This window comes from Salvia splendens, chromosome 10, assembly GCF_004379255.2.
Source record: "Salvia splendens isolate huo1 chromosome 10, SspV2, whole genome shotgun sequence".
NCBI classification, from domain to species: domain Eukaryota; kingdom Viridiplantae; phylum Streptophyta; class Magnoliopsida; order Lamiales; family Lamiaceae; genus Salvia; species Salvia splendens.
The window spans coordinates 5,997,981-6,024,880 of NC_056041.1; the positions used below are offsets into that span (position 1 = coordinate 5,997,981).

The following is a 26,900-nucleotide window of genomic DNA, read 5'->3' on the forward strand; positions in this document are numbered from 1 at the left end:
GAATAATCAACCAAATCGTCTTTAATGGACAGAATCGACAACACACTGAACACAAAATCGACAATTTCCAGAAACATCTACAAAATCCGTATGGTTTCAATCGCAAAAATCGAACATATACCAAATACAACTCAGCAATAAACTAAAAAATTAAATAATCGGCGCGCGCAAAACTAAAAATCGGTACTTTAGACCTGTGAATCGGCGACAGACGTTGATTTTTGCGGCGAGAATCGACTGTGTAGTTGATTTGTCTTCGACTTGAGAGGCGGCTAGGGTTTCGGCGGTTTTGAAATGGTGGGGAATGGTGTTTATCGTGGATTGATGGGATGGAATGTGTGAGAGAGAGTGAGTAGATGGAAGGTATATGAAAATCTAGCTTAATTATAGAATCTTCCGTTTTGAAACACGTTACAACCATTGTGTTTTTACTCTTATACCCTCATAACGCATAGAATAGTACAAATAATGCAACACGAGATCAGCTCTCCCCTTTTAATCTAGTCCATCCATTCCATCAATCTAATGGATGATATTAAGAAGGAAATAGACACTTAGGGAGGAAAATGAGATTAACACTACCCATAAAAGCATATATAGGGTTTTGCATATAAGTATCTTTAGATTTTAATTTGGCCAATTTTCACTTTTTAAAAATTGCTACTATAATTTTAGTATGTGTTAAAAAAATATTTGCACGCAGAAAAAATGAAACCAATAAATTTATGACATGATCAATGACGGATTTTCGGAGTGTTCAGGGTCCGCCGACCTCGTCTTCGTAACTTCATTTGACATTTGAAGTTACCGCCGAACCCACGGTGCAGTAGCTCCACTCCCAACCTTTTGTGATTATGGTTCACTTTCATTCTTCTATCATTATAATGACTTTATTTACTATGTTCAATCCCATAAATTCTACTCCCTTTGTCCCAATAAATATGAACTATTTGATTTTCGGCATGAGATTTTGTGCAATGTTGCTTTGTGAGTTAATGAAGTAAGAGAGAAATCTCCATTTCCCTCAAAATCTCCATTTCCCTCAAAATCCTCCAAAAAAATCTCCATGCAACTTCCTAGTCTTCGGATTGGTCCACGACAACTTGACGTGGACATCCCTCAACTACGGAGGCCGGACCGTCTTCCTAGAATAGGACAAGGAGTGGATCGCACAAATCAAGGCGCAGATCCCGTCCCCGAAGCATACCACGTGACCTATGACACAAAAGTGTCCCAGGCCGACGAGCTTCTGGAGGTGGCCTCCAGAGAAGAATGTAGGGTCGTGAGTGACCCTAGATTCTCCAAGGGCCAGCTAGCGCTGTCTGGATTTCCGAGTGAGGTTTACGACGTGGAGTGGGACCTGATCATGGTGGACGCCCCGACCGGATACTTTGATGGGGCGCCCGGGCGCATGAGCGCGATCTACACGGCCGGCTTGATGGCGAGGAATAGAGAGAGTAGTGGGGAGGGTGATGTATCTGTGCATGATGTGGATAGGGTTGTGGAAGATAGGTTTTCAAAGGAATTGTTGTGTGAGGGATACTTGGCTGAGCAAGAAGGCAGAATTAGGCATTTCAATATCCCTAATCATAGGACTAGTTCGGGTAGACCTTTTTGTCCATAGACATAAACATACATGTATACGGTCACACTATTATATATACGTCTGTGACAAACTATGCACCTCCTATACTATGTGTTTCTTAATTTTTTATTTTTTGAATTTATGGATTCGTTTTGATTGTACTATATTTTCTGATTATATATCATGAAATTATTACAGTATAGCATATTCATCATTTTAATTATGGCATGCCTGTTACAAAGTTATTACATTTTCCAACCTGTTTTGATTTCATTGGAAGGATTAATTATTAATTGAACATATCATGATCTTTAGGGATTTTATCATTTTTATTTAAACCTTTATATTCTGTCCCAATTTGTAGCAATTAATTGATGTGTTAACTATATTCCAATATCCCAACTTATTTCCAACTCATTTTCATAATTTTGTCAACTTTATCATCAGAATCACTTGAACGATTTAGTTGTGCCATGATTCAAATTGATAATAGTACTATATTGCTATTTTATTTTAGAAATATAAAAAATGTTTAAAAATGAGGATAAATAAGCTGAGAGGCAATCCTAAATTATGAAGAACCTGAAGGGCAAATTTGCAAAAATCTCTGAGAGAACACTAAACGGCGTCGTATGAGTATAATCCCCATCACTATTCTATCCACCCTTGGTTTTATCTTCTTCTTCTTCAAATTCACGACTGCACAAACCAGAGAAACGAACAGCTGTAATCAATCGCAATCATGGCGCAAAAGAAGAAAGAGCTGCTGTCATCAGCGCCATGGAGGATGGGCCCACAAGAAGACGACAAATTCAAGGACGCTAAGTTGAAGGTCACGTCACAGCCAGGTGCAACACCCAAAATGCACGTCCCCGGCAAGAAAACGTTCGGCTCCAAAAACGACACCGTTGGGGAGGATTCTCTCACTGAAATCGACCCTGAACTTCGCTACAGCAATTTCCAGGTGAATTGAAATCTTATCCATTTTTATGTTATGATTGTTCAACTAGGTTTTGTGTGCATTTTGCAATCTCTCCTCTGATTTTAGGTCTGTGTTTTGGGGATTAGGTTTTTATTTAAGTAAAGAGTGAGTTATAGCAATGCGCTCGAGGTGTTTGAGAAAATGCCTCTTATATGTTTGAGATCAGCTAAGAATGTTAACTAGTTTTTGATGAAAATGTGTTTCCAGAGATGTTTAACATTGAAAATGGTCTCCATTGATGTTGATAAGGTCTCATTTGCTTTAGTTTTTGGAGGAGTGAGTGTGAGTTATCAAAGTAGTAATTTTTTGATCGGAATTCATGACTCTAATCAGCTAAGAAATGAAAATCTAGTTTTTACAATAATTTGTTGCCAAGATGTTTGATGTTGAAGATGCTCTTCATTGATGATGCTAAAGTCTCATTTGCTTTTGTTTTTTGTTTTTTGTTTTTTGTTTTTTGGAGTGAAAGATTAGTAGATTAATTATGCTTCGATATGCTTGCTGTTTAATGCCAATTGTTGTGATGTTCCTGGTGAAATGCAGTAACGACTCCCTTGTGCTTTTGCAGTTCCTTCAAAACGTCTTCAGCATTGATACGATTGTGAAGCCCCTTCCTCCAACAATGGCATACAATGTCTCGCACAATTTATCCTTCTTCACAAGGATCTTCACACAGTTCTTTGGTGAGTCGAGTCTTCTTCTTCACACTATCACCTTTCCTAGTTCTATTGCATTTGTTTGATGCATCTATCACGATTGAAATGATTCATGATTAATCCCTTTTGACTCCTTAAACCATATCGAAAGCATGAGAGGGAAGAAAAAACTAAGATGGCTTTAACTGTTTTTTAGTTACAATTCACACTCTCACATATTGGATTACTCAAATCCCGACCTAATGGTTGGAGGGGAAGCTTCTTATCAATTGAGTCATGTTTCGTCATGTTTTTAACTTCGTGCCATTTTCTTGAGCAGATCCCGATGGTATAGCGGATGCACAGAAATCGCTTGGATTAGGTCAGGGGGAGGAAGCTCGTAAGGTTCGTTAAAACAACAATACGTTTTTTGGTAGAATGCTTGGTCATAGAAAGAGCTCTTGTTTACTTGTGTTCATCTGAATTATTGTACAATTGCTTCAGTTTCAAGGAGTTTTTTGTATTTTAAATGATCAGAGACTCATGAATCTGAGGCCCCATATATCTAAATCAATTGTTTATTTTTAAATGATAATTGAGTATGATTTTTGCAAATTTGGTAAGAAAATATGTGTAACGCTGTCCTCCTGAACTTATATGATAGTATTAAAACACAATAAAGCGCTTCTTAGTTGGCAAAACATGAATATATTGGAGTTCAAGAACCACATGACACATTCAATAGTGAACCCCTTTTCGTCTTAAAACGAAGCGAAAATGTCTAAAACCACGCATTCATTAATAAGAAATCAATTAAGCTAGTACTTAAAAAATATGACAAAGATAGAAACAACCATCTTCTCTTCTTACAAAACCCACAAATTAATAAGCCATAGAGCCCTAAAATTCATAGGCGAGCAAGTTGCTCTATATTATACGGATAAGCCACATCATTGCCCCCATTGCAAGAAACACTCAGAGTTGCCTCTATTTTGAACTTCACTTTTAGAGAAGCTGTGGAAGATGTTGAATTTAATGTGAGTTAGTTATTTAGTTAGTTAGAAATTAGAATGAGACTCAACTATTGAAATTTTTTTACTGAGATCAAATTTTATTTTTGACAGGATATCTGATTCCAAAAGGGTGGAAGGTGCTGCCACTTTTCAGAAACATCCACCACAATCCATAAAATTTCCCTGAGCCAGAGAAGTTTGATCCTTCAAGATTTGAGGTAAACCTTGAGGCCCCACAAGCTGTTCATTCATGTAAAAAAGATAGTATTTGTTTCAAGATTGCATTTTTTTGAATATTTTCACTGAAAAAAGAGTATTTTGTGTTGATATGCTGGCTCCTGTGAAGCCCAATACATTCATCCCATTTGGCAGTGGGGTCCACTCATGCCCAGGGAATGAGCTTGCCAAGCTGGAGATCTTGTTGAAATTTTTGCAGGTATTCTATGATGGCCCCACAGAATGGAGTTCAGTATGGACCTTCCCTCTTCCCCAGAATGGTCTGCCAATTAAAATATCTTTCAAAAAATGAGTCCAAATGCAAAGCATGTTTCCTGCCAAGTGGGAGACTAGTAATAAAGAGACACCACCTTTTTCTGTTGCCTCTGATCAAGAAATGGAGGCAGCCCACAGTTATAGAGAATTGTAGATAAAGAATTTCAAGAAGAATAATGTTACGTAGCCATAATGTGGCCAGCCACACAATGTCATTTTTATAAATAGTTATAAAAGTCAATATAATAAATTAGTAGTAATAGTTAGTGCTAAGGTAATTTTACTTGATTACCCTTTTTTCAATTTTTTAGTTCAAATTTAAAGTCATTCTTAATTACCAGTCCTATCCATTCTTACCGTAGATAAAGTCTAATCACCCGCCCTATTCTTCACCGTCTATCAATATTAATTTCCTCACCCCCAATTTATTTGAACAAGATTCAGCCATCCAAATATTTGTAAACCTAATTAATTTTTTCATAAGTTTTTGTTATTTAAATTTACATTTTAATTAACTTTGTAATTACTAGTATTAGTTTTTATTACACCAACTTAGGATACATAATTATTTTTACATTTTACAAATTAATTTGAAATTGATGGTTAGGCCAAAAAATTGGACACTAGAAAATTAGTTTTACGGAGTTATAGAATAGTATTGCGGTCAAAGACTCAAAATTATCATTCTATTCTATGCAACGGGGTAAATTAGTCTTGAAAATTTGATACTTTTAAGGTGAACTAATTTCTAGTAAAATAGCACTGAATGCATAAATTTTTATTAATATTTTATATTTATGGCCGGCCACATTATGGCCATTTAGCATCACCCTTCTTGATTTCATGTTAACATGTTAGAATTGTTTGCATGACTAAGTTGAAAATCAAAGTAAACCGTTGCTAAAGTGTTATCTTTTGATTAGATATTCAAAGATTGAAATGTTGTAGACATTTGCTTGAGTCGCAATTGACAGCATAACTATGTGGCCATTTCAAATTCAACACATGACCAACTAAATTGAATATAGGACATAATGTCATGTCATATCGTGGATCCATCACTATTGTGAAATATGGGAATGGATATACCACATATACGTGTATTTAAAATGTTCCATTCTTCTCCACAGAAATTAAGAAAAATGAAGAAATATTCCATACTATACAATTATATAATATACTTATCATTTGTGGCAGTATCTTAGAAAATAATCATATAGGACTTATTATAGAATTCAGTTTTTATGACTAGTAACATATAGGTATTGTGTGTATTTTCTGGAATAACATTAACTTCAATTTGGAGTCTAACAAAATTCATACTGTTTTTATGTAACGTAATATATGAAAGGAAAGACACAAAGCCATGATTGTGAAAGCAAGAATGAAGATAGACGAGAATAGAATGAAAATCTGATAGTTACTGTTTCATTGATCTTCAATGTCTATTACAAGCAGCAATAAATACAAGTTCATAGAACCATCTAGATCTCTCAAACGGTTATGATTACTTAACTAAAAACATCAACTAAACATTTATTAAGATGCTAATCCTAACAAACAGCAGTGCTCTTTATTCCTTAGAGTAACACGTCCTTAAATGTACGAGGATGGTCCCATACTCCACGAGCTACAGCTGGACATGAAGGTGGTGATCCAATGCTTCCATAATGAGCTTCAATACGTGCACCCACCTTTCCAGCTGTGCATGGATCCATGTCAGTGCCATGTCTCGCATGCTGATCAACTTTGCCACGTGCTCTTTCTTTATCATCCACCTCAACAATCTTAACACTTCCAACATCCCCCCTCAACCTGAGTGAGGCTAGAGAAACAACACCGAGTCTTTCTCTTAGCTTCATGAAAGGTTGCTGGCTTAAAGGCTTAGTAAATATGTCCGCTATTTGATCCTGTGTAGGAACATGCCGCAAATCTATATCCTTATTTAAAACCTTGTCTCTAACAAAATGAACATCAAGTTCAATGTGCTTGGTCCTAGCATGCAAAACGGGGTTGGATGCAAGAGCAATGGCACTGAGATTATCAACCCATATCACGGGAGCAGATTTGAGAGGAAGTTTCAACTCATGCAGTGTTGAGTGGAGCCAAGCAACTTCAGCAGCTGTGTGAGCTAAACTCCTGTACTCAGCTTCTGTACTGGAACGAGCCACGACGGTTTGTTTCTTGACACACCATGATATGAGACTTCTCCCAAAATATGTGCAAAAACCAGTAGTCGACCTTCTATCATCAATGTCTGAGGCCCAGTCAGAATCAGAAAATGCAGAGAGAAGGCCATTTGATACTTGAATTTGAATCCCATAATCTATGGTGCCTGAAAGGTACCTCAATATGCTCTTAACAGCTTTCCAATGAGAATCAAGAGGGGAAGCCATATACTGACTAACTTTGTTTACAACATAATTGATGTCAGGCCGTGTGATAGCAGCATATTGGAGAGCACCCACGATACTCCTATAAAGTTTAGCATTAGAAACAAGCTCACCAACAATCTTGCTGAGTTCACAAGAGGAAATCATGGGTGTAGGACAGCCCTTAGCTCTAGTCATGTTGGCCTTCTTTAGAAGTTCTCTGATATAAGTTGACTGACACAGATGCAGACCAAAGTTAGTTCTAACAACCTCAACTCCAAGAAAAAGACTTACTTCACCAAGGTCTTTAAGAGAAAAATGAGTATTGAGCTGAGAAATCACACTCGTTATGGTGTTGGGACAATTGCCTGTGACAAGCATATCATCCACATAGATCAAGATATAAATGGTCTCTGATTCTGACTTTCTAATAAACATAGAGGCATCTGCTCTGGATTGAGTGAATCCCAGAGAAAGAAGTACAGAGTGTATAGTGAAGAACCAAGCCCTTGAAGCTTGTTTGAGCCCATAGATAGCTTTGTTCAGTTTGCAAACAAGGTGTGAACCACCCTGTTCAAATCCCTGAGGTTGTCTCATGTATATATCCTCCTTCAAATCTCCATTAAGAAAAGCATTGTTCACATCCAAGTGAGTAATTCCCCAGCCAAAACTCACAGCAATAGTTAGAATCAGTCTGATGGTGGCAGGCTTCACAACCGGGCTAAAAGTTTCAGTGAAATCAAAACCGGGCTGCTGTGAGAAACCTTGTGCAACAAGCCTAGCCTTGTGCCTAGCTATCTCTCCAGAGAGGTGAAGTTTTAGCTTAAAAATCCAAGTGCACCCCACAAGATTTTTCCTAGGTGGAAGAGTCGTTAACAACCAGGTTTTATTCTTAAGGAGAGCTAAGTATTCAGCTTGCATAGCAGCCTTCCAAACTGGAATGACAAGGGCTTCTAAAGCTGATTTGGGAGTATAGTGTGAGGTGACGAGAACATTATAAAGCTTAGGCTTAAAAATACCAGCCTTAGACCTTGTAGTCATTTGATGCTTGCTGGAGACATTTGTATCATCCATAGGAATAACTGGGGCTGTAACCACTGGTTGAGTACCTAACACAGATTCAGTAGCTGTATTAGTACCAGAAAAAGAGACTTGATCACCTGTGTCATGAAGAAAACCAGGAGGTGAAGAGGTTGGAGAAAGATTATCATCAGGAAGGATTACTGGAGTAACAGATGTGGTAGCTTGTTGACTCTGCACAGTAGGAGCTGCAGAAAAATGTGGAGCAATAGTGGAACCATTCAAATTATCAGTGGGAAAAATGGATGAGTAAGGAAAAATTTTCTCATCAAAGACAACATCTCTGGAAATGATGACTCTTCCATCAGGAAGGAGAGCCTTGTACCCCTTGTGTGATCCACTATACCCCAGAAAGACAGACTTTTCTGACCTGCTCTCTAGCTTGTGATTGTTGTATGGTCTAACCAAGGGATAGCACAAGCATCCAAACACTCTCAAGGCAGAATAGTCAGGTTTCTTTAACATCAACTTCTGAAATGGAGATATGCCTCACCTTAGATGGCATTATATTGATTAAGAAAACCGCAGAGACAAAAGCATCATCCCAAAAATAAATTGGAAGAGAAGCCTGTGTCAAGAGGGTAAGACCTGTCTCAACAATGTGTCTATGTTTTCTCTCAGCCAAACCATTTTGCTGAGGAGTATAGGGGCAGGAAACTCTGTGAGATATGCCACTTTCCTTGAGAAAAGAGCTCAAGGCTTGATATTCTCCACCCCAGTCAGACTGTAGGCATTTGATTTTGGTACCCAGAGTATTTTCTGATGATGATTTGAATAGTTTAAAGACATCCATAACAACACTTTTAGCCTTTAACAAGTATATCCATGTAAACCTTGTAAAATGATCAACAAAGGAGATATAGTATTTGTATCCATTTCTTGAAGTTACAGGGGATGGTCCCCACAGATCAGAGTGCACAAGCTCTAGAGGTGAATGAACCTCAGATTCAGAAGCATGATAAGGGAGTCTATGAGCCTTAGATACACAACATGAATGACATAATTGATTTTCATTGATTGAACTCACAGGAAGATTACAGCTCTTGAGGACACTCTTAACAACATCAAAGGTAGGGTGTCCTAATCTATTATGCCATAAGGCTAATTCGAGGTTAACATTATGATTTAGACTAGCACTATGAGCTGGAATGGCTGAACTGACAGAGTAGACTGCTGGATAGCCTTGATTGAATGAAGAGGGGCAGGGAATGGCTGGAATGTTGGAGCTATGGCTTCTCTTGATTGGTGAGTGGTCAACGAGGAAGTGGTACAATCCTTTATTAAAAACTCCCTTGAGTACGGTTTCCTGGGTTTCCAGATCCTTGACAAAACAAAGGTCAGGATGAAATTCAAAGAAGACACAATTATCTCTAGCAAACTTAGATACACTAAGAAGGTTCTTGGTTATACTAGGAACATGCAAGAGATTCTTCAATATTAGTTTTCTGGAAAAATCACAATGAGGCTTCAATTCTGATTCACCAACATTAGATATAGACACAGCAGATCCATTTCCGAGTAAAAGACTCTTACCTCCAGAATACTCCGAGCAGTGTTGAGATTGCTAAGATCTCCAGACACATGATGAGTTGCTCCAGAGTCCGGATACCAGCTTGTTGAAGTACCTGGTTCGAAACCAAACTCTGATGCAGTAGCAGAATTCAAGGATGGAGGAGGCCTTGTTGTGGCCGTCTGAACCAGATGAGCTGAGGGGTTAAAATACCCTTGATGCTGCTGATTTTGAGAGTTCCCTCTGAACTGAGGTTGTGGCTGTGGAGGTGAGTAATTCTGCTCAAACCGATGCCAGCATTTGGCTGCACTATGCCCAGGTTTATCACACAACTGGCAGACCACTTTGTTGTTTCCCCTACCGAAGCCTCTGCCTCCTCTTCCACCTCTTTGGTTCCTTGAACCTCCTCTGCCACTTCCTGGATTTGGGCTGGAGTTGTAAGGATTGAAATCTCTTTTCTGATTAGTCTGCTGCATCAGATTGAGGGAAGGCTGTGACCCCTCTGAGCTGGAAGAGTGAGATCTTGTAGTCTCCATCCGAGACTCAAAGTAAGCAAGAAGGCAGTAGCATCTCCGAGGCTCCATGAATCAGACCTTGAACTTATAGCACAAACGGTCGGGTCATATTCTTGCCCAAGACCTCCAAGGATGTGCATGACTTGCTCATCCTCCGACACTCTACACCCCACAGATCCTAGTAGATCAAAATAATTTCTCATCTTCCCAATATACTCACTCATAGTGAGTGAATCTTTCCTCTGATTTTGCATCATCTGCCTATATTGCATAATCTTCGCAGTGGATCGGCTGGCAAAATTGGTTTCAAGGGCATTCCAGATGTCCCTTGAAGACCTCAGTCCAACAACAAGGCCAAGTGCTCCCTCTGATAGAGAAGAAAGAAGCCAGGCCGCCACTCTTCTGTCTTGCCTTTGCCAGGCGACGAAATCTTCATTTGCAGTGATGGACCCTCCTTCTCCTTCTGCAATGAATATGGTTTGAGGTGGAGGTTGCTTCTCACCATTCAAATAACCTTCGAGGCCATATCCATAGGCCGTGACATCTACCTGCTGTTGCCACATCAAGAAATTGGAATCATTTAACTTCACCGAAATTGGTGAAAGCTGAGCATATATGGGTTGAGCTCCTTGACTCTGAACTGCTCCTCCATTTGTCGAACCGGAGCTTGCCATTTGTGAAAAACAAACAAGAAAAGGGGAAAAAGAAAAAGAGTATAGAGACAAGATCACAAGGATCCTGCTCTGATACCATGAAAGGAAAGACACAAAGCCATGATTGTGAAAGCAAGAATGAAGATAGACGAGAATAGAATGAAAATCTGATAGTTACTGTTTCATTGATCTTCAATGTCTATTACAAGCAGCAATAAATACAAGTTCATAGAACCATCTAGATCTCTCAAACGGTTATGATTACTTAACTAAAAACATCAACTAAACATTTATTAAGATGCTAATCCTAACAAACAGCAGTGCTCTTTATTCCTTAGAGTAACACGTCCTTAAATGTACGAGGATGGTCCCATACTCCACGAGCTACAGCTGGACATGAAGGTGGTGATCCAATGCTTCCATAATGAGCTTCAATACGTGCACCCACCTTTCCAGCTGTGCATGGATCCATGTCAGTGCCATGTCTCGCATGCTGATCAACTTTGCCACGTGCTCTTTCTTTATCATCCACCTCAACAATCTTAACACTTCCAACAATATAAGCAATAAACATAGCCACTCTAAATTGCAAGGATGGTCTAATTATGCCTTACTCTCGGCAGGGAACACTATGGCTACCATACAATCTCCAAAAAAAAAAAAAAAATTGGAAGAAGTCATCAAACAAATCGTTTAGAGATTTTTTTTATGTCTAATTTGTGAAATTACAATTTTAACTCTTGTTAATGTTAAAAGGAAAACATCATTCTCCATTCGTTTACTTTGATTTCATTGCCTCCAAAATTATTTCCTAGATCCACCGCTGCTCATCATAGATTTTGGCTGCTCTAAATTTGTAATGGTCGACTCGTTCATACATGAGCAATCACAGACCCTCCACATAGATACTCAAACTTTCTGACTGAGTCACAGAGAGGAAAAGATTGCAGTCCGTTTGAAAATGATCGAGTCATATTCTTGCTCGTCCCGAACAAATACAACATGTTCACGTTCATCACACATCTTTAGATTTAATCAGCAGAAGTTCTTTACAATGCTCTCTCAATCTGATCGATTGTTTGACTATGATCATATGTAAGAACGTCAAACTCCCAAATCTCCATTGATTAAAGAAAATAAAAAGTAAACTTAATCAAAGATATATCGAACGCCGTTTGTCACATTCTCCACGAAGTCGTATGTAGGCAGCAACAAGAGCTCTTCCAAGTGTCTACTTCTGTCATCAATGTCAAAACATGTACTATTAGTATGATTTGCGAGAATTCAAATTTGATTTTCTCTTCCTACTCAAGCTTAACTAATTCAAATAATTTAGAGTTGACCACGCTATCTAGTAAAAAACAAGAGTTTGTTTCAGAAACCATCACCTGCCAAACCACAACTTTTTTTATTATCTCATCAGAAACTTACATACACCAAAGATGGTAGCACTGATCCTGACCCTAATAAAAAACAACCTAAATAAAAGCTGGCATCAAGATGGTACAATGACTTTGCATAACAAAACCCAGAATAATAATAAAAATCCAATCATCCTAAGTTTTTATCTTCATATTAAACAAGTGATGAGATCAGACAAAAAGGACAGTTCAAATGCTGGCATTTAATGATGCTGTAAAGAAGGCTAAGAACTTAAGCGACTATACAATAGTTATTCGAAAAGTCAACCGCCATGAATACTGCTAAAAGTATATGAGTAAAATATTAATGTGATAAACATTTGTAGAAACAAACATATGCACTGCCAGGCTTTCATATTCTCTTGTACTAGTCAGCTAGATTCATGGGTATATACGGACAAGGAATGGACAATAAGCTTACATTCTCTTGCAAAATTAGATTATGAATGCCATTAATTTACAATTTCCAACTCATTGAATAGGTTATGTATATTACTCTACAAAACTGTCATTTTAATTTAAAATTTAGTAAAAATTGTTAAAGAACGTGTACAATTAAACTTCCGTTGCTTTAGTTACTAGCACACCTCAGTCACTTTTAATGCCATTATGAATAATGAAACCAAATAAAAATAGCTAGCTAATAAGTAATAACAGAAGAAATATTGTTTGGTCTTCATTCTAACGTTGATTCTATTAACACATTAATTTTTCCTTGACTCTACAATCAATATTCATTAACAATGAAATAAAAAAGATGAAAAGTCAGATAATTCAAAAAGACTATTGGTATGTACTCCACAAAGTAAAATATCTATAAATACTCTTCACAAAATAATTCTTTCAATCAAAATTTCTCTGACCAACACATGCGGTGGTGCCATTTAAATGGGAAGAACCGTCGGGTACGCCTAAATTAGTTGTGAATGCCGGAGTTGATGATCTCAATTTTACATTTGCTGTCGGTCGAGATAATTGGGAAATACGTCTCCCTTTGCGGAGGAGCTCTTCAACGGCGGTGTGATCACTGCAGAACAAAGTGATGGACGAAATCAGGAGTTGAGAGAGAGATAAAAATAGAGGTGGAGGTTTGGGAGAGAGATAAAATGAGGCGGACTATTATGTAGGCAAATTGTTTTTAACGAATTTTAAATTCTTGGTGTACATTTTGTTGGTTTAATTAGTTTATTGAATAGTTTAGACTATTAAATGGCTTATTAATTTACCAATCCCATAAATTAAGAATGAATTGCCAATTTGATACCCATTAATCTCAGTAATTGTCAATCAATTAACAATTTAACCGTTAATTGGTCTCATTTTTCTAAATGACCATTAATCTCATCAATCTTATAAATAAAAAATGAATTTGGCAATTTGAGATTCATTGATCTCATTAATTGCTGATCAATCAATAATTTTTATTATAATTTTTCATTTATTAATAATTTGTCATAAGTGATTTTTTATTCTTATTTGAATTGCTTATTAGTATTTTAAAGATTTCGTAGTGGGTGAGTTTTGGAGTTATTTATAAAACCGTCATAATAAATTTTAAATTATAATTTAAACTTGACTTTTGTTAATGAAATTGTAACTATATATCAGTCTCGATTTTCATCTTTTTTATGAAGTGGTGTTTTATCGGTTAGACGGTTACTAATCTTTTTATTTAATCAACGAATCTTATTTGAAAAGTTCAAATAATTAGGAGGCATTTAATTTATAATAGTGGATATTAGGATTTGGAACACTAAAAGTCATTTTGAGAATACCAAAAGCTACAAAATCATCTATAAATTTCAATCTGATTGTGACATCCATGATGCCAGAGGAGAAGTACTGGTGGAGAGGCTTTCTATGTCGTTAACTGCCTTCACTACATTTCATCATATCCCATCTCACATTAAAATATTTTTTTCCCCCAAAATAGAATAACTGATCAACAAAGTAAAATTGTAATGGGACGGAGGAAAAATTTTATTGATGTTTGGCTCATTTGTTGGTCATGATGAGTATATTTTAAAGTTAAGGGTTTAAGATTTAGGTTTTAAGGTTTGAGTTTTTAGTGTATAGGGTCACTATATTGCAATGAAATGAAGCTCGACTAGGAAATGTCTCACCAGTGCAATCTTAAATTAAAGCTTTTGATAAACAATATCTTAAATCTCATTAAGAGAAGTGGTAATTATACATTCTTTAGGGTTTTTTTTTGCTTTGTATGATGTAAATTTGCTTTATTTTTTAGTCTCAGGGTAAGAGTCATTTCTCCATTTTAGAAAAACAATCAACAGTATTATTTTCCACGTATTTATATTTTAGCTGAATCCTAAATTCCTTCCTTTGTTTTTACTAAGCGGGCCATATTGAAAATTAAACTAAAAACAACCATTTTTCTGAAAAAAAATGGAGTAAAAGGGGAGCTTTGTGGATATTTACAAGATTGCCATTGTAAAGTAAAAATGGTAATTTAATTTAAACTCTATTTTTATACGAATCTGTATGTCGCAACGGCAATTTCACATCTCTCATTAAATGTAATAAATATTGAAAAATAAGAAGACTAGAGAGAAAGCTGGACAATCTAATTTTAATAAATTGGGTAAATGTATATATGTTACAATCGATATTTGATGTTATAAATTTGGAGAGGTGAACAGTTTTATAGGATTATTATCATTTAAGTGGGGAAGTGAAAGGGTTTTGAATAAATTCCTCTTATTTTTATTTACAAACAAAATACGTATTCTTTAAAATCTGGTCACAAACTATAATTAAATCGTGTTGTTGAAACAAAAAAAAACAATTCTTAAAAAATGATCACAATTGAATTATAAAATAATATTCATGGATTAATAAATAATAGGGATAGATTATAGGGAAACAAAAACGATTCTTTAAAAATGATCACAATTAAATTATAAAATCATATTCGTGGATTCATAAATTGATTCTAGAATGTTTTATAGACTACATTGACACAATACTACATTATCCTAAAGGAGCCCTTCAAGTCACATTTTAGTACATACTCCCTCAGCCTCGTTACTCGCACTTTTCATCACTTTTCATTCTAGGACGTAAATTTGAGATTAATTTTTTAGTGTAATTAAATTAGAGTTTTTAGTGTAATGACACACCACTTAATAAATGACCTGTTAACTTAATCTAACATATTAATTAAATACATTAATTCTAACTTAAATTATAAATAGTGTAAGTAGTTTGTGACGAGCCGAAATGGAAGAGTGCAAGCAACATGGGACGGAGCCAAAATCAGATTTAAATAAAACAAGGAAGACAAAAACGTGAGGTTAGATAACGGGGTTGGAATTTTATAACTTTAATTTTATTAATTTAGTAATTGGGGTTTTAATCAATGTTTAGTGATAAATGTACATAAATTTGTACATATATCATCGATCTTTTTCGACATCTTAAATATGTGTATGCGATTGTCGAATTCTAAAGTTGCTCTATTTGTGATTTTTGATTGTGCATTTAAATTGTTTTACATATTTGCGATTTTTAATTCTTAAATAATGTAATTGTATATGGTTTCAAGTAATTGATTCAAAATGTGAATTCATTGTGATGAAATTAAATTGAGTCGTGCATCGCACGGGCGTGATACTAGTTTCTATAATAGATGTGTTTTCAATTTCATTTTTCTTAATACACCCCTTTTAAATGTTGCTTGATATTATAAGTATTTTGTTTTTGATGAACTGTTAAGATTAATGTATAAAGATTTTGGTAATTTTTATCTTTTCAAATCCACCAATGTAATTTATTATGTATGTGAAAAAATAAGAGTAAATTGTGTTTTTGGAACAGATGCATGAAGTCATACTATTATTTGTTACTATTATTTTCTATTTTTATTATGTACTGTATTAAATCAATTTGTCCTAGAACTAGTACTTCTTATTCTAATTAGTGTTTCTTATTTATGTGTGTTTAGTGGGGGAATCCTTTTAGTTCGACTTGATGAATGGTTTTTCATGTGATATGTGATTGGTGGGATGTGTAATTGTTATCTATTCTTGTTTTTTTATGCTCGTCCATTGTTTTTTGTAATGATTTTTAAATAAAGCGTTTTAGATTTTAGTATGCTTTTTTTTCAATTTAAAGTACTCCATTTTCCATTTTTGATGCCCACTTACAAGTCAAATAAACTTAAGAAATAAGAACAAATAAAATGTAGTCAAAGGGAATTTACCTCCAAAAAAATTATGGCAAAGATTAATTAATGAATAATGCCTTCAAGAATAAAAAATAAAATTCTACAAACCGTTTTGCCTTTTAAATAAAGCGTACACAAAATACTCCATTTTGCCTTTTAAATAAAACGTTTTAGATTTTAGTTTTCAATGGCGCCATCAGTGGAATTTTATTTTACCTTTGTTTATTCACTTGTCGAAGAAAAATCCATAAATATTTCCCATATTTCAGTTTCACTCTAAGTGCTTGGCAAAAAATTCTTAAACCCAGCTATTATTTATAAAGGAATCGCTGATGAGGTAATGAGAAGGATTTGGGGGAGGAGAGAAATTATGTCATAAATTAAACATTAAAAAATACTATTTATTCATAAAAATGAAATTAGAAGTCTGATAATATCGCAATAAATTCATTCGAATGAAAAAATTAAACTACAATTTCTATTCGACATGACAAGTTCAAACTCGAACACTAAAAGACAAATGAGCCTGACAAACAAACATTCGACACTAACACATAAATGTAGACTAAAATTATGGACTAAAACGAGATCACATTCTCGAATCCGAAACTCTTGAGTGAGAGAAGGCTAGGATTGAAAATCAGGGCATAACCTCTCTTTGCGTCTGCATCATTCAACATATTGACTCGTTGGAGAGTTCTTGTATTGTTGGAGTAGTAGGCTAAAATTGAATAGTCCAGCAACATCAAAACATCACCATCTTTATAAAGGTTAATTGCAAAGACATGTTTATATGTCTCATAAGAATTAGATAAATCAAAACCAATAGTACTCATCTTGTACTCTACAGTCCAAGATTCATCGACTTGATATTCCTTCATCATCCAGATGACAATTTCATTATTGCGTGCATGACAAGAATAACACAGGCAGTCCCTCAAAACAGATAACCTCCCTGATCTATGTTTGGTAGGAGGATAAGAGAAGATGTTATAACATTCTGTTTCAACGTCAAAACTACAAAACGACCATATGTTATTCATAAAATCACATACTATCCAATGGAGGTTGTGATTACATAAAATAGGTCCACCGCAGAAACAGACAAAAGAAGCAGGGCCGGCTTCAATGCGCCTCCATGTTCCTGTTCCGAGGGTGTATACACAATGAAAGTCCGCAATCATCCAAACCACCTTATATTGCCCACTGATTTTGCTCACACCAAATCCAAATTGCAACACTTGTTTCGGAATATTCACGAACTCAGGGTAACTGAGCTCGGTATATTCACGAGTGATCAGATTACATATGTAAAGAGGAATACCTTTTGTTGATGGTGAGTACATAAGAAGCAATTCATTAGCAGTGATACCTTGCATTGGTCCTGTGCTTCTGTGAGGGATCACCAAATCTGTGAGCGGGTGGTAGTGAAGATCGTGGCTCTCCAGATCAGCTTCGTCTTCGTCTTCAATTTCGATAATCTTGCACCGAGTTGAGTTTTTCCCCCAGTAAAATCGAACTAGGGCGGGTGGGGTTTTGATGTCAGATTTGACAAAATCGAATAGATCGCGCCATGCTTTGCAAACGGATTTGCTGATTGCAAGGCTTTTGATAGAGAGACGTGACAGGATGTCGGTGGTAATTTCTGTTGGTAGATTTGTTAAGCAATCAACCTCCATTGTTGAGACAAAACGAATCAGTAGCTGCGTATGTTTTGTGAATTAAGAATTAGGGTTCTCATCAACTATAAATTATTCAATTCCTATGTTTGGTAAAATTATAAGAAAATAAGGAAAGGAAACTAATTCCTAAAATCTGGGAAAGTTATGTAGAAATTTAAGGATTCTTTTTCCTCTTCTAAACCTAGGTATTTTTTTTTCCCGTAATTTGAAAAGACAGTTTCTTCCACTACTTTATCAAATACGCCTCATTTCTCTCTCCCATAACTAATTTATTTCCACTAAATTTAATTAATTCTGATAATCTACATTGCGGATTTGATTATGTAGAGGTGAATATTTTATATATAAAAAATCAATCATGCCTCCGTCAAATATTTGAAGATTCTTTTGATTAAGTTTATTAGTATTTTAGTTTTTCGTAGCTGATTATATAGATTATTTATTTTATTTTATAATTTCTATTTTAAATTTAATGTAAAATAATAATTCAGTTAATGAGAGTATTTTATTATATGTTTTACATTTTTTTATTCATCAAATTATTTTAATAGCTGAAATTATCATTTCAAAATCCTGACATGTTTCCAAACACAGTAATCATATTTTTCATCAATCATATTCCATATAATCATTTTTCTGCGAAATCATAAATCACAGAAATCACAATCCTAGAAATCAAAATACTAGTAATCATTTTCCTTTACAACTTAACTTTCCTTGCAAACAAACATGGCCATAGGGATGCACTTCAAAAATAACATATTTTTAAAAATAACATATTTTTAAAAATAACATCCTACCATTTTCGTCCACCCAATCTATGATATGGCAAGTAACTTAATTCTTAATTCTATGATGAACAGACTATTGGATTCTCATTGTATGATTTCTTCTATCACTACTGGATTTTAATATTCTATTTCGTCTCTAAATTTAGTCTTTCATGTTTTATGATATGATATGATAAAAAAGTTATTTAATTCCTATTAGTATTGTAGTTGTATCTCTCTTGGTTTCTTGTTGACAATGCCACATTCTAAACAAATAAAGCAACATACTGTTTCATACTCCCTCCGTCCGTGTTTAAATATCTCATATTTAACCGGCACGAGTTTTAAGAAATTGTTTGACTTTATAAAGTAAAGTGGGTAGAAAAAGTTAGTGGAATGTGAGACCTACTTTTATATATTAGTTTTATACTCCATCCGTCCCATGTTACTTGCACTGTTGCTTTTCAGCTCGTCACAAACTCCTTACACTATTTATAGTTTAAGTTAGAATTAATACATTTAATTAATATGTTAGTTTATGTTAAGAACTCTTTTATTAAGTGATGTCTCATTACACTTAAAATTCTAATTTAATTAAACTAAAATATCAATCCCAAATTTACGGTCTAAAATGAAAAGTGCGAGTACATGAGACGGAGGGAGTAATAAAATGTGAGTGAATTGAGTTAGTGGAGGTCCACTAACCAAATATAGTAAAATTGAAATGGAAAATTCATTGATGGATGGATGAAAAAAGAAAAATGTGACATTTAATCATGGACGGAGGGAGTATGGTGTAGTGCAATGATGATCTGATGGATGCAATAATATTATAGTGGAGTTGCAATGTATGGTAGTTGTGAAACGATCAAATTTTATTGTGTTAATTACATTAAATACATATTTATACTATACACTTGTCATAACATACAAGTGCAATGATAATCTGATGGATGTAATAATATTATGGTAATTTTCATTGTCGTTTTCATATATCACTTTCGAATTCATTTCTACCATGTGGTCGTAATGGGGACTGAAGTTATATGAAATTTTCAGTGTCGTTTTCAAATATCACTTTCGAATTCATTTCTACCCTGTGAACATGATATCTGAAACGAATAATTTTAGGACCACTTCTTATTACTTTTCTTCTTACTACTATTTTGATAAATATGTTTTTTTGAACTTGAGAGTTTTGATTAAAAAGGTTTTCAATCGGCTCATTGAATTATTTTATATAATTTCAATAACATTAACTATGCTCCTCTAGCTAAAACAATTATGCTAACTATGAAATTGAGAAATACTAGTAGTAATATACACAATGATAACCTTAATTATAAAAATTAAACTAAATATTTAAATTCCACGTAGTAAAGGGAATTAATTTAAATCTCAGAAATCATTTGAATTACATAAATATATGAATGTAAAATTGGAATTAAATAATATTTTTAATTAAGGTCGAAGCTTGAATCCTAATTGAGTAATTGTATAATTGTCTTAAGAAATTTCATCTAGATTGGGCTTGGCATCAATAAGAAATACTTCTAGTAACAAGAAACGAAGGGAGTAATAAAGATTTTCCAAAAAAACTGTCTTAAAAATTTTCATCTAGACTGGGCTTGGCATCGATAAGTCAGCCCACTGCAATTTTTGGGCCAGTATTTAATTTCATTAAATTATAATCTCGTATTTTATTTCATCAATCAACACATTCTATACCAGTATTTTATTTCACGAGTAAATGCCAAAACTGGTCATAAATATATGCTCATTTTATGATTTTGGTCTTAAACTTTGTTTTTTGAACTTTTGCATCCTGATCATTTCAACTCAGACCACAATCGTCCTACACTTTATCTTTTAAATTTTTGCATCCTGAACATTTCAACTATGATCACAATCGGTCCTACACTAATTGTTCCGTCTATATTTACCGGTCAACGCATCATCTTCTCCGTCAAATGCCGGGTGGCTAAGAATGCAGTTGAGCAGCTGCGGCCCTCTCAGCACATTCGTCAACAGCAGATGCCCCTCCGGCGGCCCCTCCTCCATCTCCCACACAAACTCCACCGGAAAGCTCCTGTAATTGTACTGCTCCACGTCCGAGCTCTCCAGCTTCTTCATCCACCCCACCTTGATGAAGAACGCCGTGAAATCCCCATTCAATTTCTTCCAGATCCTTTGCTGCACGCTGTAAATGAACTTCCCATCGCTGGGCTGCCGCCACAGCGCGTTGATTTCCCGGAGCGCCTCGGCGGGGATGAATTGGACCTCTGAGAAGAAGACGTAGCCGCGCTTCACGGCGGCATCGCGGCGAGGGCGATGATGTAGAACTAATTGTGATCCAAATTGAAATATCCAGGATGCAAAAATTCAAAAGATAAAGTATAGGGCCGATTATGATCCGAGTTAAAATATTCAAAATGCAAAAATTCAAAAGATAAAGTTTAGAATCAAAATCGTAAAATGAATATATGTTTCATATCAATTTTGGCCTTACTCTTCGTTTCACCAACCAAACTGATTCTATACTTTCGTATTTTCATTTCTCCGATATGGGGATTTGAATTAGAACAATAATTTGGGTCTTCAAAATTGGGCTGGGCTTTGTTGACTCCGTGCCTATATTTAATTTTGTCGGATTTGTTATCAAAGAATATTGAGAATAAAGGACTTAATCAACATTTCTGAAGTATTTGTATTGAATTTAATGGATTTCTATGAAGGAGTACTTAATAAATTAAGTGAACTACATAAATGGTACCGGATCTTTCACTTTCACACAAAACTGATACTTGATCTTTATTTTATATCATTTTTGGTATCTAATGCAATTTCACCCCAAAATACTCTCTAAACAAATTTATTTTTCCATTTATGTCATAAAGGATATATTGGGCATTGACAAACTAGTACCAAAAGTGATATTATAATATCTTCTCTCCTTCTCCTCATTTTTTATACTATTATTATTAATCAATATTAATATTATTATTTTGATGTTTTATTAATTTATTTTTAATATCATTTAAATATAATTAATCATAATTATAGTTACAATTATATTTAATTATTATAATAGTAAAACTAGTAGTAATTAATAAATAATAATTATTATTTTATATTAATTAATAACTAATCAATATAGTCTTGATCAAAATTTAAAATTGTGCATTGTATTCGTAATGATAATGGGTTGAATATTTTTAGCTAGGTGTTTCAACACTAAAATGAGTATAAATAATTTAATTAAAAATATTCAATTGATTTAATTACTCTAAATAATTAATTTAATTAGGTGTTTTGTTATTGATATATATTATGAATGCAATTAGATGTATGTATAAAACACTAAAAACAAAGAAGAAAAAGAAGAGAAAAGAAAAAATAGGAAACATAAACTAAGGAGAAAAAAAGAAAGAAGAAAGAAAGATAAAATACTAAAAAGAAAGAAGAAAATGAAGGAAAAGAAAGAAGAATAAACTAAAGAAGAAAAAAAGAAATAAGAAAGGAAGAAAAAAAAAAGCAAATAGTTTGTTCTATTTAATTGAAATTTTTAAAAATATCCTCCTTGGCGTTATTTTTGTCATGGGGTACAAAAAGCGATATAAAATAAAAATCAGGTACCATTTATGTGCGAAAGTGAAAGATCAGGTGCCTATATTTAATTCTGTCGAATTTGTTATCAAAGAATATTGAGAATAAAGGACTTAATCAACATTTCCGAAGTGTTTGTATTGAATTTAATGGATTTCTATGGAGTACTTAGAGCATCTCCAATGGCAATAACTCAGCAATAACCTAGCCAAAAATTCCTCCTGTCACATCATCTAGGACTAAAAACTGTCTGCCACATCATCAGGACAAGAAATTGGACTAGCACTAGGACTAACCACAATAAACAAAATTATAAAAAACAAATAAATTACAATCACGCAAAATACAGAATTAAATTTACGAAACAGATACGGGAAAATACAATAATTTTATTTAAATTTAAAAAAGTACATCCTTAAAAAAAGCATATAATTAAAAAAATACATAAAAAATCCTCCTACTTCCACACACTCGGACCCAGTCGCCGCACGCCATTCACGTATGAGTTTCGGAAATTAGAAAAAAAATCTAGCCAGTCGGCTAGCCGATTTCGAGCTTGCAATGGCGGCTAGCGCATCGGCCAGCGGATCGGCTAGCGCCCGCGAATCGGCTAGAGCTCGCCGATCGGCTAGCCTAAATTGTTCTCGCCGGCCGCAACGCGATCGGCTAGCCTATCCGCTAGCCTCCATTGGAGATGTTCTTAATAAATAATAGTTGGTCGAATGTAAAACAGACCGGTATCAAAACTTAAAAATACGTGTTTGGTAAAATTTATATTGTACATTCCGAAATTTTTTATAAAAATAATTAAAAATTATTAAAGTCTACTAAAAATGGCTATGGTTTAAATCAAAGAGTAAATGTCAATTTTGGTCTTAAATATATAACCAAAATATGAATTTGGTCTAAAAATTAATGGTCATGCAATTGTGCAATTAGCTTTGACCATTAATTTATTTACGGAATCGTCAAAAATGAACTACTTTGTTGACATTTTCATTTGCTATGAATATGTTTTTCAAAAAATCCATATTTTAGACCAAAATTAACCTTTATTTTTTCAATAATAACTAGATCTACATCAATTAAGCAACACAAAAGATAACATAATCGCTCATCTTTTTTAAATAAATTATACTATAAACAACACAATCTCCTCATACCAAATAATTGAAAATGAATCGAATAATCCCAAATACCAGGACACCGAAAATGCACGAAATAAACTATCACCAGCTCAAAAAACGATTAAACATCATTAATTAGTAATGTCTACGTACTATACCCTAGCCCCTAAGCTTATTAAACCTTTAGGGGAAACAAGAAACGTGTGTCAAACATCATAACATGGTACATCTTATTCGTATGCATTGCAGTTCACATATTGTGCATTATATAGTTAATAACATCCATTACTCGTGACAATTTGGTGAATTATTCGTATCGTTTTATAATTTGTTATTAATGCGTACGTACTATACCCTAGCCCCTAAGCTTATTAAACCCTTAGGGGAAACAAGAAACGTGTGTCAAACATCATAACACAACACATCTTGTTCGTATGCATTGCAGTTCACAAATTGTGCATTATATAGTCAATTATATCCATTACTCGTTGCCATGTGAAGATTACATACGTGTCTACGTACTATACCCTATCCCCTAAGCTTATTAAACCCTTAGGGGAAACAAGAAACGTGTGTCCAAACATCATAACATGGTACATCTTATTCGTATGCATTGCAGTTCACATATTGTGCATTATATAGTCAATTATATGCATTACTCGTGACCATGTGGTGCATTATTCGCAGATACCAAAATGTGGCAGTTACTTTTCCGTCAAATGTCAATAATAACCCTGTAATGCATACAACCACCTTCTATAATGCAACACGGAACCAGTTTTATAGAATCAATCTGATCCGTTGATGCCTTAGATCTAACGCGTAATATTAAAAAGGAAAAATGATCTAAGATGTGAAAAGGAGAATAACGCTACCCAATATAGATAGATTATAAATCAAATGAATAATCAATTGATCTCGGAATAGTGAGGAGAGCTTAACCAATTTCTCCATCCATTAATTTCAATGAAATGATCATAGGAATTTAATACGATAAAACGGAGCATATAGAGCATCAACCATTTACTATTAAGAAAACCAACCTATGAACTTTCAATATGGGGCGTTCCATATTCTTAGCATCCATACCATACTGGCTTTTGGATCCAATTCTAACCGTTTTTCACGTCAAATATTTTAGATATTATTGATTTAAGTTAACCTAATAAATTAAATTGGGCTCACTACGAGTCAATAGGGAAGAATATGAAAGGAGAAGAATGCTAACAAGATCTTTCAATAAATTCCAATTCTATTAATAAAAAAAAGAGTGTTGTCGTCGGCGGTGATTCTCGAGCATTTAGTACAGCGTGGCTATTGACAACTGGATACAGTACACATCGACCTAAACTCTAGGTGGAGGCTGAAGTAGACTGAGAGTCGTGTGACTGTACAAGATGGCGAGAGTCGAAGAGCAACTTTAGAGAATGTGCCGGCTACTAGAGGAGGAGCTAAAGTGACGGAAAAGTTTCAGAGGATGAGTAGTGAGAAAATAGGGAGAAGCAAAATAAGAGGGAGGCTGTCAATTGTAAAAAATAGAAGTACAAAAATACGTGCATAAATATGGTTTTTAGGGCTTTTCTTATTTTGCTCTCATTTTATCTTATTTTACTTAGGTCCGGCCCAACAATAATTCATTAAATTCACAGTATATAATAACTTTAGAATGCTAATTACGTTGAATAATATGTGCTAGAATTTATTTTATATATATATATATATAGGGATAGAGTCTCATTATTCACAAATCCACTCTTAAAGACCGAACCATCGAATCATACCAAATTAGGGTTTTTAGATCTAGTTTTTTATGGATGAGAGACACAAATTTATCAATTATTTTCGCCTTCATCACGAGTCTATTTTAATTCATCCGAAGGTAAATAAGTCATACTAACATGTTACGAAGATTTAATTTCATTCCAGTAGGTTTTTACTTCATTCCAGTGTGTTTTTACTTCATTCCAGTATGATTATTACTTCATTCCAGTACGTAAATGCAGTTTCGTCGTCGCGTGCCGTTCTTTCTCTCTACAATATCTATCACCACCGCCACAACGTTGATATGGTGTAATAAACACATGGAATGGCGTAATAAATTATTGGAATAAAGTATGTGTAGAAGCATTTGAAGTCCTACTGGAATGAAGTAAAAACCTTATCCAATGAAGTAATAACGTTTCTGAATGAAGTAATAAACGCACTTGAATAAATTGCATTTTTTAATGTAAATAAAGTAAAAACTCAGGTCAATGAATTCAAATGAAACATATGTTGAATCATTTCAAAACCTACTGGAAGAAAGTAAAAACATGTTGTAGTTTCAAGGTATTACGTACGGAATGAAGTAATAAACCTATACAATGAAGTAAAATGGGCTTGTAATGAAGACCGAAAATTTTACACAGCAGCACATCTCATCAAAAAAACTAGATCTAATGGCCCAAATTTGGTCTCTAGTTCGGTCTTTAAAATTGGTTCGACATTGATCACAACTCTATAGGGATATATATATATATATATATATATATATATATAGGGGAGCGTTATTCTCCTTTTCACATCTTAGATCCTTTTTCCTTCTTAATATTACGCGTTAGATCTAAGGCATCAACGGATCAGATTGATTCTATAAAACTGGTTCCGTGTTGCATTATAGAAGGTGGTTGTATGCATTACAGGGTTATTATTGACATTTGACGGAAAAGTAACTGCCACATTTTGGTATCTGCGAATAATGCACCACATGGTCACGAGTAATGCATATAATTGACTATATAATGCACAATATGTGAACTGCAATGCATACGAATAAGATGTACCATGTTATGATGTTTGACACACGTTTCTTGTTTCCCCTAAGGGTTTAATAAGCTTAGGGCTAGGGTATAGTACGTAGACACGTATGTAATCTTCATATGGTAACGAGTAATGGATATAATTGACTATATAATGCACAATTTGTGAACTGCAATGCATACGAACAAGATGTGCTGTGTTATGATGTTTGACACACGTTTCTTGTTTCCCCTAAGGGTTTAATAAGCTTAGGGGCTAGGGTATAGTACGTACGCATTAATAAAAATTATAAAACGATACGAATAATTTACCAAATTGTCACGAGTAATGGATGTTATTAACTATATAATGCACAATATGTGAACTGCAATGCATACGAATAAGATGTACCATGTTATGATGTTTGACACACGTTTCTTGTTTCCCCTAAGGGTTTAATAAGCTTAGGGGCTAGGGTATAGTACGTAGACAT

At 34.5% G+C, this 26,900-nt stretch overlaps 3 protein-coding genes and 1 pseudogene across 5 annotated transcripts; 2 read left to right on the top strand and 2 right to left on the bottom strand.

Annotated features, from left to right (window-relative positions):
• The first annotated feature begins 737 nt into the window (after nucleotides 1–737).
• Nucleotides 738–1,624, top strand: LOC121751859 (annotated as a pseudogene).
• Nucleotides 1,625–2,231: 607 nt separating this feature from the next.
• On the top strand, nucleotides 2,232–4,980 carry LOC121750296. 3 transcript variants are annotated; one of them, XR_006039849.1, is made up of 5 exons: nucleotides 2,232–2,549; nucleotides 3,136–3,250; nucleotides 3,543–3,607; nucleotides 4,327–4,433; nucleotides 4,562–4,980. XR_006039849.1 is itself a non-coding variant. In XM_042144812.1 (4 exons), the coding sequence occupies exons 1-4, from the start codon at nucleotides 2,328–2,330 to the stop codon at nucleotides 4,333–4,335; spliced, it is 411 nt and encodes a 136-aa protein (XP_042000746.1). In that variant the 5' UTR covers nucleotides 2,233–2,327; the 3' UTR covers nucleotides 4,336–4,980. The 3 variants fall into 3 exon arrangements, 2 of the variants coding, with proteins under 2 accessions (XP_042000747.1, XP_042000746.1); XM_042144812.1 differs by having other exon boundaries at nucleotides 2,233–2,549; nucleotides 4,327–4,980; XM_042144813.1 differs by lacking the exons at nucleotides 4,327–4,433; nucleotides 4,562–4,980 and having other exon boundaries at nucleotides 3,543–3,791.
• A 12,042-nt stretch (nucleotides 4,981–17,022) lies between these two features.
• Nucleotides 17,023–18,123, bottom strand: LOC121751862 (F-box protein At3g07870-like). The gene has a single exon (XM_042146655.1). The coding sequence runs from the start codon at nucleotides 18,121–18,123 to the stop codon at nucleotides 17,023–17,025; it is 1,101 nt and encodes a 366-aa protein (XP_042002589.1).
• A 2,693-nt stretch (nucleotides 18,124–20,816) lies between these two features.
• Nucleotides 20,817–21,451, bottom strand: LOC121751865 (tetrapyrrole-binding protein, chloroplastic-like). Its single transcript, XM_042146657.1, has 2 exons — nucleotides 21,406–21,451; nucleotides 20,817–21,238 (listed from the first exon to the last, which is right to left on the bottom strand). Exons 1-2 carry the CDS (start codon nucleotides 21,449–21,451, stop codon nucleotides 20,817–20,819), a joined length of 468 nt encoding a protein of 155 aa, XP_042002591.1.
• Nucleotides 21,452–26,900: the final 5,449 nt, after the last annotated feature.

What these genes read in the sequence shown, in the direction of transcription:
- LOC121750296 (XM_042144813.1), top strand. Translation starts at nt 2,328, where the DNA reads ATGGCGCAAAAGAAGAAAGAGCTGCTGTCATCAGCGCCATGGAGGATG. An exon ending in TTCGCTACAGCAATTTCCAG is followed by an intron (nt 2,550 to 3,135) that starts GTGAATTGAAAT and finishes GTGCTTTTGCAG; the next exon opens with TTCCTTCAAAACGTCTTCAG. An exon ending in GATCTTCACACAGTTCTTTG is followed by an intron (nt 3,251 to 3,542) that starts GTGAGTCGAGTC and finishes TTTCTTGAGCAG; the next exon opens with ATCCCGATGGTATAGCGGAT.
- LOC121751862 (XM_042146655.1), bottom strand. Translation starts at nt 18,123, where the DNA reads ATGGAGGTTGATTGCTTAACAAATCTACCAACAGAAATTACCACCGAC.
- LOC121751865 (XM_042146657.1), bottom strand. Translation starts at nt 21,451, where the DNA reads ATGAAAATACGAAAGTATAGAATCAGTTTGGTTGGTGAAACGAAGA. An exon ending in TTTGGTTGGTGAAACGAAGA is followed by an intron (nt 21,239 to 21,405) that starts GTAAGGCCAAAA and finishes GATCACAATTAG; the next exon opens with TTCTACATCATCGCCCTCGC.